The following is an 18706-nucleotide window of genomic DNA, read 5'->3' on the forward strand; positions in this document are numbered from 1 at the left end:
TATCGTAAGAGCACATTCAGCTTTTATGAAGCTTTTATTTTGGTATTTCATTCTCAATTAGTGGTTAGTAGGGGTGTGCGAAATAAGGCCTATTCAATTTGGATTCAGCTCAAATCAGGGACAGTGATTCAATTCATTCATTCGGATCACTGTCCCCATTCGATATGGCCGAATCCAGATCTGAAGATTCAATGCTGATTCGGAGAATCAGCAATTTGGACATACACACAGCTCTGCCCCCCCCGCTCCCCCCTCCCGCCCCGTCGGTCGCCCGCGAGCTCTGCCCCCCCCGCTCCCCTGGCTCGGTGACTGGCCATGTGGGTCCCTGGGTAACCACCAGACCCAGGAGGCACCAGTCACCGAGCCAGGGGGCACAAGGGGGCCCCCCAGCACACTCTCCAGCGGACTTGGAAGTGGACCAGAAGTGCTTCTGGTCCACTTCCAGGTCTGGTACCAAGTGCACTGGGGAACCCCCTGCACTTCTGTGGGATACTGCATGCACCCCACCATCACAGCATTCACGAATCACCTGCTACCTAGAGGTATGTAGAAAAAACATTTAAAGCTGGATCAATGTCTGAATTGCTGAATCTTTCCGAATCGATTCGAAGGCTCCAATTCTATTTGGAGAGATTAAAAAGGTCGTCTGATTCAATTCAGATTCGGAGATTCAGCCACCGAATTGGGCCAAATCTCTGCCGAATTGAACCAGGGACCGAAGGTTCACACAGCCCTAGTGGTTAGGATGTTTATAATTTTCTCAGGCAACCATAGCTAAACAACATAATGTAAGGGACAAATCTTATTAGCTCCACAGTTCAATTTGTCACAAACCCTCTAGTTATTCCATTATATTTTTTTAAGTTACAGACTGTAGCTGCAATTCATTATGACTCAGTGTTATAAAGTATGATTAAGATTCTTTTTTGAAAGATTAAATCCACCAATATATATTTTATAGTAAATAAAGATTTATTTTCCTTTTATGATAACATGAAAATAAAACATTTGTTGTGGAATCAGAGGAGCCCAATTACAAATAAAAATAATTAAACTTGGGACTTTGATGGAGCACTATTTAAATAGGATGAGGGATGTGAAAAGTAGTATTTCTAAAAAACAAACGAACAGAAGAAAAAAAAATATTGTACCACTGTTTAATCTAGGGGAGAATAATAAATGTTGCTAACACTTACTGAACTAATATTCTGCTGATTTTTCTTTACTCGTTCAATCTCGGGAGTCTCTTTTACTGCAGTTCCAGCACCTACTTCCTCCTTATAAAACAGCTTCACCATACAAAAAGAAATAATAATTATGATTCTGTTAGGAATGCAAGCACCGAGTCTCACAAAGACAGTCGCACAATTCTCCAACTTCTAAATTGGTCTGACTGCAAGTCTGATTAGCAAAGTTAGTATTTTAAATTTTTCATAAATCAGCTCAATCATAATTATTAAAAGTTCACCTGCTTTCTAAATACTTTTACACATCCACAGTATCCCAGGTAGTCTGTCATCAACCTCTAGAGTGATATAAACTTCTTGCAGGTTTATTTAACAATAGCAGCAGCAGCAACAACAATGATGATAACAATTATAAATATAAGAATAATAATAATGTTTCTCACCAGAACTTATAAATGTCTATATATGTAACTTTAGGCTCAGGCAACTTCCTTGACTTCAATGTGATTACTTGTATATGTCACAACCCAAAGGGTGTGATTTTTGTTTTTTTGTGTGCTTTGGCACCACTGAATTATTTTCCCGCCAAATTGTAGCTTTCTTTGCAGTGTGCATTTCTTCTTTGCAGTACAGAGATGCTCGTTGCAAAGAGTTCCCGCCATTCGTATTCTAATTCGAGCCCCATTATTGGCTTGTGTTAAATTATTCACACGTGGCGGCTAGTGATTGGCTTGCTAGCCGTATAAAAGGCTTGGGTGGTTTCCGCCCAAGTTGGAGAACTCCGAGGAGAACCCCCGCAAGGGAGGACTCCACGAACACCAGGAGGAGGAGACTTCACGCTGTGTGAAGATCTCTAAGCGCAGCGGAGCCTATCGAACCCAGCGCATTTTAAGCAGGCAACAGGGGTCTGATCAGCCTCTAGCCTCTCCCCGTCGCTGTTCGCAATCCTCGACGTATCCCTTCCCTGCGCGCTTTCGTTCCACGAAGCCTAGCAAACTTCATGTGAGTCTATTTAGAGCTCTTCAAAAGGATCCACGGAGCCTCGACAACTCCGTGGGAGTGATCGAATATTGTCTGAGTCCTCAAACGAGGGTTTAAGCGGAGCTGTGCCTGGGAAACTGTCCAGCCTACACCGCGACCATCTTCGGTGCAAGTAAACAATCTTGAATCAACCATTACGCGTCCGTGCCTAATTCCAGAGTGTCGCCTGTTCTCTCCGATCCAGCATGCCCGGGCTGCTGGCCACAGCCCGCGCGGAGTGAAAAAGGGCCCGGATCGCTCCCCGCCGCCCGCACATGGCGACAAGGATGGGATCGGGAGAGGGCCCGCACAATATATATAAACATATGTAAGATCAAAGGCCTATACTGCTTTTTCATTCCTAGATCCCTAAGCACACTGGAAAAGATGAACAAATACTACTATTTTCCAATTAGGAAAAAATTATTATTTAATAACTGTTAAAATATTTATTAAATGATTGGCAGAGTCAGAGTTAGAATTCAAATTACTTGACTCCCAGTCCCACATTCTGGCCACAGAATTCAATGATAAAAAAATAAGGATAACAGGGACCTTAACAAACCATCTAGCCAATCCTTCTGAAGGGAAAACAGAATACTTAAACCATTCCTGATCAATATTTATCTAACCTGCTCTGAAAACCATCCAATAATGGACATCCTATGTTACAAAAAAGGCAGAGTTGTCGTCTGCAAAGTTGCATGTGTTATTTGTAATATCTTTCTATGTTTCAAGAACTTCAATAAGGACAAAACATAAGTTGTATCAATACACCTGTAACTCAAACTACTGAAGTATTATTCAACACAATTATTCAACAAAGTTCCAAAGCTGCAATAATATGAATATTCGTGAGGCAGGACCATAGATTGCATATTTTAAGGAAGTTTTATTTGAAAAAAAATGTCCAGAATGTTAATGTTCTATGCCAATAATGTTGCCATTCCATCTAGTGTTTTAGGTATATAATTAAATACCAAGTCTGACTCATAATTTCATAGAATTAAGTTTGTCAGTCTCGCCTAAATTAAAATGTATTAACTCTGGTTTTGGTTAATAAACATCATAGGCACTGACTCATTTTTGCTGGGGGATGGGTGAGCCTAAGATGATGGACATGTGACAGCTCTCTTCTAGGGTGACCATCTTTTCAAAATGGAAAGGCGGGACACATGCCCAACTTCCTCCGCCCTACCCCGCCTGGCAGCATAGCTTGAACTTGAACAGAGCTAAGTGGATGTAGGCTGCTGCATTGCCACAGCAAGGCACACCCTGCCCACCCAGCAGCACCAGTGGGCAAACACTGGGCCAGAGCTGCTGCCACACCCACTGCTGCTGGGAGGGCAGGGGGTTTCACACCATGGCAACATGGCTAGCTTGGGGCTTCTGGGGGAGGACAGCAGGGTGGGGAGTCCTAAGGCCACAGCAGGCACGCCACATCCACCCCCACCCTGCACCCAAATGTGTGAGGAGTGAACACAGCAGCAGGGAGCCGGCCTCCCCTACCTCCTAGATGAGTTGCCCGTGGCATTGTCTTACCTCCCACTCTGGCCCCAGGCCCCATGTACCACCTTGGCTGGACAGCACCCCCAAGCCCAGCCCCTGCCCCACTCCCTCCCTCACCATGGGGGCTTCAATCTATCCCCTCCCCGCCCCCCCCCTTTAGACTTACTTGCAGACAGCTGGGGGAGCTGCTTTTCTCCATTGCCTGGGGCTGTATTCCTGGCCACATGTATGTGTTTGTGCACATATATACGTCATACCCCCTGCATCCCACTCCCCACAGCCCTTTACAGGCTGGAATTCTGCCATCCTACAAGAGGAAGGAACTCTGTCATTTCTTGCATTTTTCCATGATGAACGGAAAACACAGATCCCTTCATGATACTGGAAATCCAGGAAAAATGCTGTTTCAGAGTCATGCAGCACAGGACCATGACCTGATGTTCCCATTTTGGGACTGTCCTGCCCAATTAGGGACAGGTAGTCACCCTACCCTCTTCCCAAGGCGGGGGCAAAACTCTCGGGCCCCCACATACTCGGTGCCTACGATAAGCATAAACAATGACGTACGCATTTGAAACTGAAAGACAACCTGTTAAACTTTTCAAGAAAAAAAAGAAATTCATCAGAGGCCCTTGATCTGTCAGTATCCTGTTTCTGACAGTGACCAATACCAGATGTTTCAGAGGAAGGTATAGATCACACCATCACAGGTAAACATGAGATAAGCTGCCCGTATCTTCCCACATTGAAGATCAAAATATAACTCCTAAAAATAAGGGTGTGGCATCAAGTTTTTACATGCTTTCCAAAACTGTTATTTTAGAATTACTTAAAACATCTATGGATTTCTTGTTATTCTTATTGCTAAACTCTGGGCTTCAAAACATCATGTGGAAATGAATTCCTCAGCCTCTACATGCCTGTTGTGGAAAGTTTTTCTTTCTGTTAGTTTTGAATTTACCATTAGTTTCAGGGACTGACCCCTTGCTCTTGATTTTTGGAAGAGAGTGAGCTCAGGGGCTCCTGGCTTACCTTTGTCATACTCCCTCTTAGTCAGCTGTTCTCCAAGGCAAAAACCTCACCCTCAATGTAAGAGTTTTTACTTGCCCATAATCACTCTTAGTGTTCATTTTTGAACTCCAAAGGGACATCTACACTGTGATAGTCATGTGCCCTAGCCAGCTCTGAACATACTTCACTTGTGTGGCCCAAACTTGGAAATGTGCTGCTGAGGCTTCAATGAGGTCATTCCAAATGGCACCTCAAGCACATTTGAGACTCAATAGCAGGTACAGAGGGACAGCCAGGAGTGTTTTCCCTGGTATATTTCTGGGTTTAGAACATGATCCTGACTGCAGATGGGTGGGGCAGGCTCAGAAATATTTGGGATACAGCACTGCCACAATGTAGACATTGTGCTTCTTCTTGAGATAGGGTGGCCAATACTACATAATCCTGATGTGGGTGAATCATTTAAATATACAGGTTGTTTTTAATGTAACAGTATCTTTAAATATATGGCATTTTGAATTTTAGAAGTGTTTTGTACACATTTGTTAAAATGAGTTATTTCCTATAAAATGTTACATCCTGACCTAAACTAAAACATATTTCCTTTCTTCATCAAGGAGTACAAAACATATTGGATTAGGGAGTTTACTACAGAAGAGATGACTGTGCAGTTATGAGCCTACTACAAAATGCTCAACACAAGGCTTAGAGCCAGTTACACTACAACAGCATTCCCAGCTGGCAAGCTAAAAACAGCATTGATTTTATCTGAAGAGCTAGCTGCTTGTTTGTCCCCTTAACCTATAGAAGGAACCTCACATTTTCAACCCTAACAATGTCTAAGTATCAGAACAAAAAGAGGAATATATAAAAGGAGAGTCAATCCGTCTCTCAATTTATCTCTGTTGTGATTGCTGCCTGTAACTCTTCTAGCTATTAAGCACTAGACTGCTTAATAATTATCTTTATTAACCCAATTTACATATAGTATTAAAAGGTTGGAGTGTAGAGGAAATGAACTGGTAGCATAATCATCATTACTCTCAACTATGGACTGATTTCACACAATTAGAGGAAAAGGATGGAGGCCAGAGCTCTTGCCTCAAAATAAAATGTTTTTCTTTTTGTGGCTATATTAGGTAAATATATAAGGACATTTTTCAAAGCTATGGTACAGAAAGCTTAAACTGGCCCTGATAACTGGGGAATTCTTCAGGAGGTTTCAGACCCTGAAGAAGTGGCAAAGATCATACAAGCTTTGCAGCTGATTCCTTACTGGTAATCTATTGGTACATAAAACTAGGTTTTCACTAATCATCTTTACTTCTCGGAAAATCTCTATTAAAGGTACACAAAGTGCTACATTCAGAAAAATTAATCAACATGAAAAAATGAAAAAGATTAAATATAAAGATAACAAAATAGAGCATTTAAACGCATTTGTATATGGTTTTTATTCAGTGACATACTGAAACTTAAATCTAGTATAAAAGGTGAAAAAACATTCAATGCCCAATGTAGCATAAAACCATTGGCATGATATACTTTAAGTCAAAGTATGCTATAAATAGTTTCATTTTAATTCTATGCTACAATCATACTATAAACCATATATTTACCATAGTACAACCCTCAGTGTCTGCTCCTTTTTATACAGAGCAAGTGCATCTACACATGCAATTAACACGACACAAACTCTGAAGTCATCTGAGCTGGAGGAAACTGCTCCTGGGTAAAACATCAACACATGCACCCAGGACAGCAGCAATTTGAGCCACGGCAGAGCAGCAGAGGGCACAAAGGGTTAGCCCTGGGCTCCAGGTGGCAGCATCGGGTGGCAGAGGGGCTGGATGGGGCACAAGGGTGCTGAGAGTGCTGAACCATGTGGCTAGGCAGCAGGCAGCCCTCACACTTTAGCACCCTTGTGCCCCAGCCAGGCCCTGTCACCATCTACACACATGTTTCAGCACAGTTACTTACTCCATCGTAAGATAGCATTTTCCCCAATAGTACTATCCTGCAGTGGAGTTAATTGGTTTATTGTGCCCTAATACCAGTGAATGTGTAGACAGTGACACTTTACTGCAGCGCTCAGAAGATCATGAACATTTTGTGATCTTCTGTTTGCTGATGATTTTCATGATCTTCCATTTGCTGATGACTGTTCCCTGAATGCCAAATCTGCATCTGACATGCAGCGGAGTATGGACCATTTCTCTAGAGCTTGTGCAAACTTTAGTCTCACAAACAACACTAAGACAACAGAAGGAATGCACCAACCTGCACCAGAAAAGCCTTACATAGAGCCTACAATCACAGAGAATGGCCAAACGCTGCCGGTAGTGGACATGTTCACCTATGTCGGCAGTACACTGTCTTGTGCAGTTCACATTGATGGTGGCACCAATGCCAGAATTGTCTAAAGCAAGCATGGCCTTTGGCAAATTATGTGCAAATGCGTGGGAGGCGCAGAGGCATCAGTCAACAAACAAAACTGAAAGTCAACAAAGCCATTGTGTTGCCAATCCTGATGTATGCATGCAAAACCTGGATGGTATACAGACACCATGATATGAAACCCACTTTCACATGAGCTGTCTGAGGAAACTATGAGGATAAGATGGCAAGACAAAGTTGCAGACACTGAGGTTCTCACAAAGGCAGACATTCCAAGCATCCACACTCTGTTGATGAAATCACAGGTGAGATGGTCACCCAGATGTCAGATGAGTGACTGGCAAAGAAAATCTATGATGAGCTAAAGGAGAGAAAGTGCTTTCAGGGAGGCCAGAAGCAATGTTTCAAGGACTCCCCGAAGTCATCCTTGAAATGTTTTAACATTGACCCAAAGCCTTGGGAAGATCTCACTCATGATTGTTCCACCTGGTGAAGCCTCATCCATACTAGAGCTACTGTCTATGAGTGGAGAAGAACTGCTGAAAAGAAGCAGAAGTGCAAACAGAATAAGTCTTGCAACAGCAGCATGTCCACTGTTCTTCAAGCAACCCAAAGTGGCATCCCTTGCTCAGCATGCCACGGACAGTTCAAAACACAAATTGGCCTGAGCAGTCACTCACGTGCTCACAGAGACCAAACCAACCAATGATGTCATAGTCATCTTTGAATCTGAAGAACAAACCACCACTGCGGAGCTAATTAGTCAAACTCCACAGTAAAGCACATGTGTACATGTACCTAGAATATAATAAAGTGCTCTGGGGAGACGGATTAAAAAAAAAATTCAGTTCAAAGTGGCTGGGGCTTGGCAAGACTAGATTAAGTGGTTTCACAATTTAAAGCAGCAGTATCAAGCCTAACAAAGATGGGCCTTTTTTCTGAAAGAATTAGTGATATTGTAGTCTTTTCCAGGAAAATTATGCAAATAGTTAATTGACAATTACTCAAATATCCACACTCCATGCCAGGACACCAGAGAAGCCATTTCATACTTGAAAATATCTGAAAAGTCACATCTAAAAGCAGAACTGCTGCTACTCACCGAACTAATGTTTCTCTGAGTATTCTTAATCCTTTCAATTTCTGGAGTATCTGGTACAGCAGAGTAATTACAGAGCATCTTCCCTGCTTCATCTTTGTACATTTTCTGAAAAGTATAATTTAAAAAATGTGTATCCCATATTTTCTCTTGGCTGAGATTGTTTAAAATATGTCCACTCTGGCCATGTAAAAAGGTGCTAAAATGGATGTAAACAAAATTTACACCCAATTAAAGGCCACTGACACAGTGGTAAAAAGAGTCCTTAATTTAAATGAGAATCAAATGCTTAAAACATTAGTTCCACAAGTAGCTTCCATATGTTAATTTATTTATTATTGGTATACAGGCCTCTAATTAACAAAAGGCAAAGCAATGCATTCTGAATAATATGTTCCCAGAACACATCATTAGGAGATATTAAAACACTTAACCTTCATTCTGTACCCACCTGGCTTATTATTTCAGAAGCTCTTTTGACCCGCTGTATCTCAGGGGTATCTGTGTCAACTTGCATCCCCTTCCCTTTAATTTCAGTCTCCAAGTCTTTCTTGTATACTTTCTGCAAAAAAGGATGTTATAATCTGCAGATGTATTGTACACTTAAGCCTATGGTAATTGGTGTGTGCCATCTTCAAAGACATCCTTGTAAGACTGGACTCCAACAGCAACTGAGACAGGGCAATCTGCTTTTATCACAAGTTGTTCTTATTACCATCAACACACTAGAAGAATATTTCCATATATTTTTAAAAGGCTCATTGTGTTTTTCCTGAAATGTAGTCTATAAACATTATTCTGTACATACCTGGCTTGCAATTTCAGAAGCGTTTTTAGCTCGTTGTATTTCAGGGGTATCCATGCCCACTTGCATTCCCTTTCCTTTAATTTCAGTCTCTAGATCTTTCTTGTATTCCTTCTGTGAAGAATAGCATGGGCAACACTTAAATGAACAACAGCTAAGGCAATAAATAGATCCCACTTTAATCTGATTGCCTTCACTGAATAGCATCCCTATAAAACCAAATGGCTTTTATATTGGTAGAATAGCTTTGTGGGATTTACCAACAGTTCATTTACACTATGTTTCAGGCTTAAAACAACCTTTTAAAAAACAGGTTACTTTACATTCATCTCAGTGGCCTTTCCCATTTTCACAGTCCTGATTGGAGGCTATCATTGATGTGAATCTCTTCCTCCAGGCCTTGCAAAATCAAACCTGGAAGGCCTTGAGGATTTTCCCTCACTGTGAACATGCTTATCAGCTATTTCTCTTCAAACAAGGAACATTTTATGCTAAGACCCCAAAACAAGTCAGGGTAGCACCAACAGCTATTCATTATGATTCAGAAAATGTAAGTAATGCTACTTACCAACGAAAACTGAGGGAAGAATAGCACTGGGAAGTCTTACTTTTTCCCTAGAATTGGAATAGGTCAAATATGACTCCAAACAGCTGCAAATCACATATGTTGTGACACCAGGGCTAGGTACAGACAATCAAAAAGCCAGAACCTGAATTGATTCAATTTTTGCAGGTTAGTCTAACCTACCTAAATTGAACCAATTTGCAAGTGAATAGACATGTCTGCAGTGGCTCAGGCCAAAAGCCGGGGGTGCTAGAGGTGCCCTTGGCTGCAGGGAAGCTGTGCTGGAAGGGCGTGGCCAGGCACCAGCAGTAGCCTCAAGCAAACTAGCTAGAGAGGAGGGTTTAATTCCCTCCTCATTGTCCCACAGGCACAGACCCAAGCTAGGGTCCGCTTAGCACTCCCCCCTCACTGCTGCAGCGGCAGGGGCAGCGCGCAACCAAGTGCCAGCTGACATGGGCCCCTGAGGCAGAGGAGGCAGGGATGGGGTTTATTCCCCCTTCACCTCCTCTGCCCATGGGGGACACATCTGGGGTCTGCCAGCCCTGACTGCTGACACCGATTACTCCCAGACCGGGACAAGCGTGGGATTAGCTCCCTCCCTGCCGCCTCTGACAGATGCCGGAGGGAGAGGGAAAATAACCCCCCTCCCTGCCCCAATGCTTAAGGGAGCCATGATGGCTAGCCTCTGGCAACGCTCCTGCCCCTGCCATTGGAGCAACGAGGGGGGAGCAACCGTGATGGGGGCAGCAGCCCCTCTTATGGTTTCCCAGGGAGTACAATCCTCTTCCTAGAGTGGGAGCTCTGCTGAGAGTGGGAGCAGGGTGGGTAGCGCAGGCTGCGCTGAGCAAGTGGCAGTGGTGTACTGGGGGGGGAGGTTGGGGGGCTATGGTCACCCCTTTGAGTCCCAGTCCCGCTGCTCACCTTGCGCAGCCTGCAGCAGCTCTTATCACTCCACTCCTGCCCACAGTGCAGCCCCCACCCCCAGTTGAGGAGGGAGTCGCAGTGGCGGGGAAACGGCCCCCACTGAGGGCTTCCTACCCCTGTGCTGGGCAGAGTCTGGCTGGGGGGCACTTTCCCCCTATGCCCTCCTCAGCCAGCCTGCCAGCTGGGGAGGGGGCATGGCCAAGTGATCACCCCCAGCTCCTGGCTCAGGAAGGGGGGTAAAGCCTCCACTACAGGCTTTCCTGCAGCTGGGAACCGGGCTGATCACCCAGCTGCATGTCCTGCTCGGCTGGCAGCCAACTGAGGAGAGAGTTGGGGGGGAGGGGGGGGAATGGCCCTCACTGAGGGCTTCCCACGCCCTGTGCCAGGCACAACCTGGCTGCGGTCCAAAGCTGGGGAGGGGCTGTTTCCCCCATCCACACTCCCTTCTCAGCTGTCCTTCCAGAGGATCCGGGAGCCTGGCCAGGTGATTGGCCCAGCTACCAGCTGCAGAGAAGCCTGCACTGGGGGCTTTATTCTCCTACCTGAGCCAGGCGAATCACCCGGCCATGCCACCTGCTCGGCCAGGAGGCCAGCTGAGGAGAAAGTGGGAGGGAAATGCCTGCCCACTCCCCTCCACGGTCTGGCTTTGGACCCCAGCCAGGCTGTGCCCAGCACAGGCAGGGGGAAGCCCTCAGCAGGGTCATTCCCTCCCTCCCCCACACACTCCTTCCTCAGCTGGCCTACCAGCCAGGGAGGGGGCATGGCCAGATGATCACCCAGGCTCCCACTTCAGATGGGGACTACGAGCTTCCCTGCAGCTGGGAGACAGGAGGATCACCCTGTGACATGTTCTCCCTGGCCTGCAGGCCAGCTGAGAAGGGAGTGGGGAGGAAAAACAGCAGCCTCCTCCCCATCCCTCTTCCATGCCTACTGCAGACCACGGCTACATCCCAGGACCAGTGGAGCAACATCCCAGGACCGGCATGGCCCCTAGTGCCACCACTTTGCTGGAGTCACCCTTGGGAGGTCAGATCATCGGGGCTGCCCAGCACCTCATCCTTGCCCCTGCTGGGGAGCCGGGACTGCCCTGAGCTCCCTGTGGTTGTCAGGCAAGTCCTCCCCCCAGCATGGCCAGAGCCAGCCCCCACTGCTCATCAGCCCAGCCTAGCACAGCCTCTGCAGCTCCTGGCCCACCCCACTCACCAAGCTGTGGTAGGGATGCAGCAGGGCTGACACTGGAGGTGGGAGGGGGCTCACATCCCAGGCTGCACTTCCCCTGACTCAGACTGTCCTGCAGTGTGGTGCTCCCCAGTGAGTGCGGTCCACAGCCCAGCAGGTGTGGGGCAGCTAAGGAGGAAGTGGAGGGAGGGGGAGAAACATGCACCCATGCTGGCAGAGGGGGGAAAACCAGCAGTGGGGGCTTTATTTGCCTGCCTCAGAGGAGGGGGGTGAGGCAAGGGAATCTGCCCCATTTCTGGCTGCTGGGGATGGGAAAGTCCCTGCTGGCAGCTGGGGGTGGGGCCAGCCCTGCTCTGTCAGAGCAGAGAAGCATGTCAAGATGCTGGGGGACTCTGATTTAACTTAAACCAGGAAGGGGTCTGGGACAGAAGTTGCATAAACTGGTTTGACCCAAATCAGTTAAGTCTGATACTATATTTAACCAGGTTTATCTTAAACTAGTTTTGGCCATTTTGAAGCTGGTTTATATCCACTGAATGTATGTTCTGTTACAGGTTTAAACCAGTTTCTGATCATTTAAACCAGTGTATGCTTAACCTCTGTCCCTAGCCTAATACATTTTGTGTGTTACTTCATGGTTTTGATAACAAGTCCTCAGTTCACTTAAAAGCTGGCACTAATTAAAAACAACTGTACTAACCTGGCTTGCAATTTCAGAAGCTTTCTTGACACGTTGTATTTCAGGAGTATCTGTGCCCACTTGCATGCCCTTGCCTTTAATTTCAGTCTCTAGATCTTTTTTGTATTCTTTCTGTGAAGGTAGTATTTCAAATAATTTCAATTAATAGTTTTTGCCCACATTTTTAAACCAGGTCTCAAGTTTTGCAGATACAAGTGATAGTTTGCAATGAACTACTGAAAACATGAATGTATAAACTGAGGTCTGAAAGAAATGCAGTCTTAAAGGTAGCTGTCTCTGCCTTCTAAAGTTTTTGTTCAACTCTCTAGAACACACAGTAACAAGTTCTGCTTAGTGCCCAGCAGGGTTTATCCAGTTTAAACACCATTTACTTTTAAGAAAAAAAAAAAATTAAAAAAAAAAATCTAAAAAGGCACAGAGTTGTTTCCAATGAACTATTGGAGTAAGAAATTTAAATTATTTAATTTAAATGATCTTTCCTGAACCAAACTAACCAAATGATCTTTCCTGAACCAAAAGCCAAACTAAAGCCTGATGAATGACCAGGCTGCACTGTCTCAGCTCCTGAGGCATTTTGTAGTGTTACACAAATAGAACACAATAGGGACATGCACATGTGCATAGCCCCCTGAATGTAATACAACAAAGTCACCTCAAAGTCAGGTTTTCCTGCCCAGGGGCAATTTTTTATCTACTGACCTCGTGAACAATTTAACATGTTTGCTGAATAGCTGGAATAAGTATAATTCTTTCCCCTTTATTTTCCAAATCTTTTCTATACTCTTTCTGCAAAATCCAGGTGGGCATCAGCTTCAAAAGAGAATACTTCATTTTCAATTATGAGACAAATTAGAATATTTTTCAATAGGGTGCACTGTAAAACATGAACTTTCTATGCCATCAATAACCTTCACTACCATAACATACCTCATTTAGGATCTGGGCTGCATTTTTCACTCTAATCAAATCTGGCGTATCTTCAAACACAGTCAGTCCTTTTCCTTTAATCCCTTCTTCAAAATCTTTTCTATACTCTTTCTAAGGATAAAAAAAAATCCTCCACTTTAAATTGTGTGCAACATGCCTCTTACTATTTGATCATTTTTTCTGAAAATTGCTATGAAATATGAATTAGCTGAAGAATATTTTTCAGAATTAAAAGAGAATTGGAAATTATCAAATCAAAAAGTATAAAGCAGCAAAAAGTTTTAAATTTAGCTTTGTATGCAGCTGTTGGGCTCTTCAAAAATATTCCACCTTTACATACTACATCATTTGTTTAGGGAGCTCACATTAGAGATCTTCAGTTATATTAATTGCAAAAGCTTTTGCGTTGTAGGTTTTCCTGTGAATAGCAGCTTTTATAGTTGAAGGCTGGTAGGCCTCATATTCATCCCCATTTTACTAATGGCTTCACAGATAGAATGGCTATGCCCTAAACATGCCCCAAATATTACAGTAAGAGCTAGTAAAATGATTAGTAGTTAAATTACGATACAGTAACAACTTTCCTACCATCTCCTTCCATTCTTTTAACATGCTATCATAAAATAATACTATCAGTATTTTGTCTCCATGGTATACAGGTGTTCTATGAAAAATTAAAATCACAGTAGAGGCTGCCTGTGGACTGGTCACCATTCTTTTCCATATTCTTGGAGAGATGATAAAAACTCACAAAGGTAAAACATCCATGCTGACCTGCCCTGGGTGAATCTATGTTGCCAGCAGATCAAGGGAGGAGTTTCTTCTCCTAATCACATTCTCTTCCTCTAAGTGATTGGAAATGGATTCTTTGAGGACCTGTTCCATGATTTTTCCAAGGGCTGAGATGAAGCTTATCCATTGGTAATTCCCTGGATCCTCCTTTTTCCCTTTCTTAAAGATGGGCACTAGATTTTCCTTCTTCCAATCATCCGAGATCTTTCCCAATCGCCACAAGTTTTCAAAGATAATGGCCAGCAGCAATGCAATCACATCGGCCAATTCCCTCACCACATTTTTCAAGGCACATTGAAGAGCTAATGACAAGCTGAGATTTTAAGCAAATATATTTTAAAAGAATTCTTGAGTAAATGAATTAAAGCTTTATTTTACTAAATTGCACTGTATTTACCAAGGTCCTTTGTCCTTTTGTAAGCTCTTCAATATAAACAAAAGGGAATTCAGCCATTGTTTCTTTAACAAGTCCTTTACGATCAATAAACTACAAGAATTAGCTGTCATAATCAGGGAGATTCTTCTGTTCATTTGGGGAACAATTGAACTCTCACTCTCCTGAGAAAGTTATGCACAGGTCCTAAAGGAAGTGGATCTCACAAGTACAGAAGGTGTCATCTCTTCTGAATCCTCCCCATACTCCCCACTGTCATGACCCAAAGGCATGATTTTGTGTGTGCTTCGGCACCAGAATTATCCCCGACAAGTTGCAACTTCATTGCACGGGAGAGTTTCCTGTTGCAGAGGAAAACCCCGGTGCAGGGACGAGTTTCCCGCCTTTCTGCAGCTTCTTTTGCAGAGTGCATTGCTCAAGTTGCAAGAGGAATGCACGGTGCAAAAGAGTTCCTGCCACCGGTATGCAAATTCGTTCCCCGCTATTGGCTAGTTTTAAATTATTCACACGTGGCGGCTAACGATTGGCCTGTTAGCCGTATAAGAGGCTTGAGCAGTTTCCGCCCAAGCCGAAGAGGACTCCACATCCATCTCGTGGGGACTCTGGATACACGGCAGGGTAATAGAAACCCTGTGTGAGATCCAGAGGAGCTTGGCGACCTGATCCATCGCCCACCTCTTCCCATCTTCGATCGCAAATTTTATAAGACGTATCTCCGATTTCGATTTTGGTGGCGCGTTCACCCAGAGCATCCGGAGCTCTGTTCCGTGGAGCCTAGCAAACTCCACGTGACCGTCCATGTTGTCTGTGTCTGTAACTGCAACTCAAGCAAGTTTTCCAGCCTACACCACTACCATCTCAGTGTAAGTAAACAATCTTTAAAACTACCGCTAAGCGTTTGTGCCTAATTCTAGCTCGTCGCCCTCCCTCTCCGATCCAGCGTGCCCGGGCTGCTGGCCACAGCCCGCATGCAGCCCAGAAAAGGGCTCGGGTCGCTCCCGGCCCACACACCCACAACAGGAGATTGTAACTGAATTGACACATTGGGCATCTTTACACGTACTCCATGGTGGGGGTGAGGGAGGATTGCTTTAATTAGAGTGGTTCTTGGGAGCCGCTCTAATTTAAGTGCCTGCAGCATCTAATGTATTCAGCATCCTGCTTTTCAAAATCTTCCTTTAATTAAAGCTCCTTCAACTAGCCTTATTTAAAGTACCAGCACAACCATTTTGAAAAGCAGGAACGCTGAATACACATGGCGCTGAGGCTGCTGTTAGTCGGGCAAGTGTATAGGTGCGTTTTTTAATAAGGAAATAGAAAGTGCTTGTGTTTAACAACTTAAAGCTTTTTCATCATGTCTCCTTAAGGCATGGTTAGCTCCATGCAAGAAATTTGGAGTTGCATACCTGAATTAACTTCTTGAGAAACAATTAATAATGTTTTTTAAAATATGTATATGATTTTTGGCAATTTGGGGATAAAATTATTTGAAAATCATGCTCCAGATATCTGATGTTCTCACAATGAACACATACTAGAACCCCATTTCCACAATACTATCTGATTTTAACTATTTCTTGGTTCAGGTTTGGTGGACATTCTACTTTCTGTATGTTCATTAAAGACTCTATAGGTAATGCTGATTCTGTTAAGAACACTATTTGGCAACAAAGTGGCACTCCTTTCTCAATCATGGAATCCAACATCACGATGAAAGATGGTTATTTGAATTACAACAGAAAGATGACCAAAGGAAGCAGCATCTCAGTATAGTAGCCCCTAATGACATGTACACCTATGACCACCGTGGCAGGACCTGTTTGTCTAACATCTGTCTCTACAGCCACCAAAGAAAATGCACCACCAGTCAGTAGAATAGCTGCAATATCCACAATCACTCACTGATGAACAGATACTATTTGGTATACATCAGTATACCAGTAACTATTTGGTATACAGTAACTGGCCAGTAACTATTTGGTATACATCAATATTTCCTAGCATAACTTTCAATGGACAGATACCTGTGTATTCAGCTAAACATTAAATAATTGTTTATTAATTAAAGCTTAATTTTACTGAATTAGACAGGATTTACCAAGGTATTTTGTTTATGAATCAAAAATACATGGGTAGGCTGCTTATTTCCCTTTTACAGTATAACAACGAGGAACAAAAAAAACAAGTGATCTACCTCTTTGAGAAGATTGGTGACATGTTTTATGTGCAAAAATTCGGGAGTCTTGTCTAAATCCAATGTTGCTTTTCCCTTGAGCATTTCTTCAAAATCTTTGCGATAAGCTTTCTATTGAAACAAAACAATATTACTAGTCCACACTTACATGTATGTGCATTTAGATGTATTGCAGAAAGTACACTCTAAAAAGATACAAATGGCAAATTCAAATACGGATGAGATATGGTACAGTCATCATTACATTAATGGAACAGTTTTAGGTCCTAATTTTTATAACCTAGATAATTGCGGCTATTTGTCTGTGTGGGTTTATGGCACAGCAAGTAAGCAAAAAATTACTTTCCTTGTCAGCACTGAAAGGCTTTACAGATGTAACATATCTGGAGAAAGAACTGAGCTACAAAAGGGAATTTAATGGGAGGACAAGATAAGAAAGATCAAACTTCCGGGGCCTCAATAGCAGAAGGCATCAGAGGTGTAACAAGGTTCTGCACCCACAGCAACAGGAGCAGCAGAAGCAGCAGCAGCATCTGGGCCAGCACCAGCAGTTCTGGCAAATGGGCTGGCTCCAGTGACAGGTTGCTCTTGTGCCCTCTGTAAATCAGCCCCTGGGAACACCCGGGCTAAGTACAGACAATCAAAAAACCTGAGGCTGAATCAATTCAATCTTCACAGGTTAGTTTTCGCGGATAAGCAAGTGAACAGACAATTCACTTTTCTGGAAAAGCAGCCAGATGCCTGTCATGGCTCAGGTCAGAAGCTGGGGGGCACTAGAACATGCTTCCCTGCTCAGCTACAGCAGACAGCTTGGGCCAAGGCTAGCCCATGCACTCCATGAGCGGGGTTTGTGGGGAAGGTGCAAAGCATCCTGGAATGCTGCAGGACGGACTGTGAGTTAACTTGAACCTGGAGGGGATCTAGGACACAAGTTCAATAAACTGATTTACCCTAAATCAGCTAAGTCTGGTGCTACATCCATCTAGGTTTATCTTAAACTGGTCTGGGGTATTTTGAAGCAGTTTATGTGCACTGGACTTCTGTTGTGTTACAGATTTGAAACAGTTTCCAATCATGTACACCGGTTTGTGTGCAATTTTGGTCCCTAGCCCAGAGAAGGAGAAACAAATGAATCAAGAAGATAACTAGGCAGAGTTTACATTTGTTCCACAACAGGAGGACAGGCCGATGCTGATGAGGAAGCAAGATATCGTGAAGGGTTTTGACTAGCTACTTGGCCAGAACAATGAGAAAAAGATACTTTATTTCCAGTTGCATTTTGGATACATTGCAGAGAAGGTTTGGAATCACAGTCAGGACAGAAAGGATCTGACACATTCAGACAAACAAACAAAAAAACTTGTTAAGAAACAATTAAGACTGGAAACATATTTTTCTTTAAAACAGCTTTAACAGAAGAGTTCAAAAAACTCTAAGGGCGCATCCAGACGAGTGCGCACGTGTGTCTTGCAGCATCTCAAACCCCTTTGAGATGTTGCAAGAGGCACGTGCAGAAATGAGAAAACGTTCCCCCGCTGCAAATTTGCAGCATGGGGACAAAATTAGACCCCTGGATATCCAGGGGTCAAAAAGAACTGCAGAGAAAAAAAGCAGGGCAAGGCACAGTACCGGACTGTGCCCAGAGGCAACCGGAGGCTGGGTCCTCCACAAAGACACTCTGGTAGCAGCCAGAGCATCTCTATGGTTGGCCCTTGCCCTGGTGCTGAAGCACACTGCCTGCCCGTGTAGGGCAGGCAGCATGCCGGCCACAGGGAGCTGGACCTGGTCTCCAGTGCCGATACGTAAGGGGTGGGTGGGACTGGAGGAGGGAACCATGGGGCGGACTCCTGGTAGCCCCACCTGCTCCCCCAGCACCCCAGATCCCTGCCCCACTCCCTGCCTGCCTCCCAAGCCTCCCCAATCCTTACCCCACCTGGCCCCACTCCCTGCCTCCTGACCCCCCTTGCCCCCCCCTCTGAGCCCCCTGCTCCCTGCCCCGCCCA

General features: G+C 44.3%; 1 protein-coding gene across 12 annotated transcripts in view; it reads right to left on the bottom strand.

The window, feature by feature from the left end:
- The window catches only part of NEBL (nebulette), a 159794-nt gene that overhangs the window by 65277 nt on the left and 75811 nt on the right, over nucleotides 1-18706 (bottom strand). For 11 of the 12 annotated variants that reach the window (XM_025199731.1, XM_025199733.1, XM_025199732.1 and 8 more), the window contains 7 exons: nucleotides 16704-16814; nucleotides 13324-13434; nucleotides 12397-12507; nucleotides 9032-9142; nucleotides 8675-8785; nucleotides 8227-8331; nucleotides 1197-1289 (listed from right to left, as the gene is read on the bottom strand). In XM_025199731.1, the coding sequence (XP_025055516.1) occupies nucleotides 1197-1289; nucleotides 8227-8331; nucleotides 8675-8785; nucleotides 9032-9142; nucleotides 12397-12507; nucleotides 13324-13434; nucleotides 16704-16814 (753 nt within the window). The remainder of the gene's footprint in view (nucleotides 1-1196; nucleotides 1290-8226; nucleotides 8332-8674; nucleotides 8786-9031; nucleotides 9143-12396; nucleotides 12508-13323; nucleotides 13435-16703; nucleotides 16815-18706) is intronic. The other variant, XM_025199734.1, reaches the window with a different exon arrangement.

The sequence above is a fragment of the Alligator sinensis genome, unplaced genomic scaffold, assembly GCF_000455745.1.
Source record: "Alligator sinensis unplaced genomic scaffold, ASM45574v1 scaffold221_1, whole genome shotgun sequence".
NCBI lineage: Eukaryota > Metazoa > Chordata > Crocodylia > Alligatoridae > Alligator > Alligator sinensis.